This window comes from Ambystoma mexicanum, chromosome 9 (assembly GCF_040938575.1).
Source record: "Ambystoma mexicanum isolate Mex_15411 chromosome 9, UKY_AmexF1_1, whole genome shotgun sequence".
NCBI classification, from domain to species: Eukaryota; Metazoa; Chordata; class Amphibia; order Caudata; family Ambystomatidae; genus Ambystoma; species Ambystoma mexicanum.
Window position 1 is genome coordinate 1,237,480,005 of NC_090931.1, and position 2,224 is coordinate 1,237,482,228.

The 2,224-nt window shown below is 47.3% G+C and overlaps 1 protein-coding gene across 1 annotated transcript; it reads right to left on the reverse strand.

The window, feature by feature from the left end:
• Window positions 1-736: 736 nt before the first annotated feature.
• Window positions 737-1,949, reverse strand: GPR39 (G protein-coupled receptor 39). Its single transcript, XM_069617391.1, has one exon. The coding sequence runs from the start codon at window positions 1,642-1,644 to the stop codon at window positions 745-747; it is 900 nt and encodes a 299-aa protein (XP_069473492.1). The 5' UTR covers window positions 1,645-1,949; the 3' UTR covers window positions 737-744.
• Between the last annotated feature and the right edge of the window lie 275 nt (window positions 1,950-2,224).

Below are 2,224 nucleotides of genomic sequence, written 5' to 3' on the forward strand. Positions count from 1 at the left end.
GCACCCAAACTGAATATCAATTCACATGAAAGCATGCCACATATGATTCCTGGGTGCATCCTAAATCAGGAACACAAACGCATGAAAAACAACCTCACCGCAAAGTGCCATGTGAGAAAAGGTCTTACGATAACGAATACCATCAATGTTTAACACTAGGTGTATCACAGAAGATTATTGTATGATGGGTGTACAATATATAACACACGCGTGGTATAAAACGTACACAGCTGTGTTTATTCTCAGTTTCTGGAAAGGTAACGATTAAATAAGAAATGCAACAGCCAGGTAATGTATCGGTGTGCAGGGCCACAATGTAGGTGCATGAATCCTAACAAGAAATGTGGATTATAGCAAGTACCATACTGCAGATCTATAAACTGAAGTTTCACTTTCGCCAATATATGTCCAAGACTACAGGTCCCATAATGCAAAGTGCTGATGGCTAAAAGGTCAGGACTGGATAAAGGTGTTCCTGCTGACATTAGGCACTTTGGCAATTCTGTTACTACTCAATGGGGTGAATTGGTTCTACTCCAGGCATTACTGAATGAAAGAGCATCTAAGACAAATATGTGTTGTGATGCACTGCCAACACCTCTAAGAACACTTATAAAAACATAATGTAAACTAAAATGTGCTGCCACTACACAGTTTCACAATTTCATCCAGAACACCCGAGTAGCACATTGGACCAGAGAAGCCATTTCCCTGCAGCTTTGGCAATAATGGCATCAACGCGCATCAAGAGCAGTAATAATGGCATTCCTCTGAAGACTTACCCAGGAACACTATAGTCTGTTTGCGCGCAGACTTGGCTTCAGTGCTTGTATTTTTGGCCATGCATTCCATGCTGCCCACTCTTGATCCTTTGACGGTCACCGTGCCGTTCCTGGTGGACATAAGGGCTTTCATCATATTACGACACATAAAAGCCACCGAACCCAAGATCAAAATGTAGACGATGAAGGCGCTGAAGATGCTGGACTGGAAAACCACCCATTTGGAAGACAGGGCAGTACAAAGAGTAACATTGGACTGTGCGCCACTTGGGTACAGGTGGTACGAGCTACAGTTCTTCACGCTCTTGTAGTGTGTGACGGGTTCCAGGGGGTACTCAGCCCCCATGGCAAAAATGAAGGGCAGTGCTACACACAGGGAGGTGATCCAGGCGAAACTGATCATCACCTTGACTGTGCGGGCTCCCGATAAGAATCGGAACTTAAAGGGGTGGCAGATGGCCACGTACCGCTCGAAGCTCAGAGTAGCCACGTGGAAGACGGTGGCATAGCTGCAGGCTTCAAACAGGAAGCAGTAGACTTTGCAGGTAACGTTGCCATAGGTCGTGGAGAAAGGGTTCCAGATGACGGAGTAAAGCTCCACCGGCATCCCCAGCAGGAGGACCAGTAAGTCGGAGCAGGCCAGGCTGATCATGTGGTCGGTCACTCCCTTCTGCAGGTAGCCCTTTTTCTGCAGCACCTTGGACGTCTGGATGGTGATGCTGTTGCCCAGGAGACCGGCCAGCAGGATCAGGCTGTAGAGCACGGTCAGGGTGATCTTTACCAAGAACCTCATCTCAAAATCAGGCACATGCGTGTGCCCCAGGAACAGATCGCAGGGGTCTTCCTCGGTGCTCGAGCCCATTCTGATGTCTGTTTCCCAGGTAAAGAATCGCCTGAAAATTGGCAGCGAAACTTTTTTTCTTTTAAAAGCAAACAAGTAAAAAAAAAACAGATCTGAAAACTTTAAGCACAAAATCAATACCGTTTGCAAAGTCGGTAAGTCACGGGTTTTTGTAGTTCTAGCAGTGAGATAAAGTTAGTAATCGCGTTTTCTCTTCGATGGCTTGTGTTTCAGTCTTCTTTCTGCCAATCAACCGATGTGTCTTTTGTGATTGACGGCTAGCATTTCCAATGGTCGCACCCGCTCATTCAAAGTCGCTTGATGAGTTTGAAGAACACCAGCCTCCCCACGAGCGTCCGGACCCTGTTAATGATTAGCTGGCATGTCGGAGGAGCCGTGCAGGATAAGGCAGGCTTGGCCACAGGTGCGCGAGCGAATCACTGCAGAGAGGAGGGAGGAGGTGATTCACTGCAGAGAAACTCCTGGACTCACTGATATGACGCAGCAGGAACTCCACCCTTGTCCAGAAACGTGGGGTCAGAAGGCCAGTCTGACTACATTCAGGCACACACTGACGCACAGTATTGAGTAATCTTCAAAC

Bases quoted from the DNA above. Each gene is read 5' to 3' on its own strand.
- GPR39 (XM_069617391.1), bottom strand. From the start codon at position 1,644: ATGGGCTCGAGCACCGAGGAAGACCCCTGCGATCTGTTCCTGGGGCAC.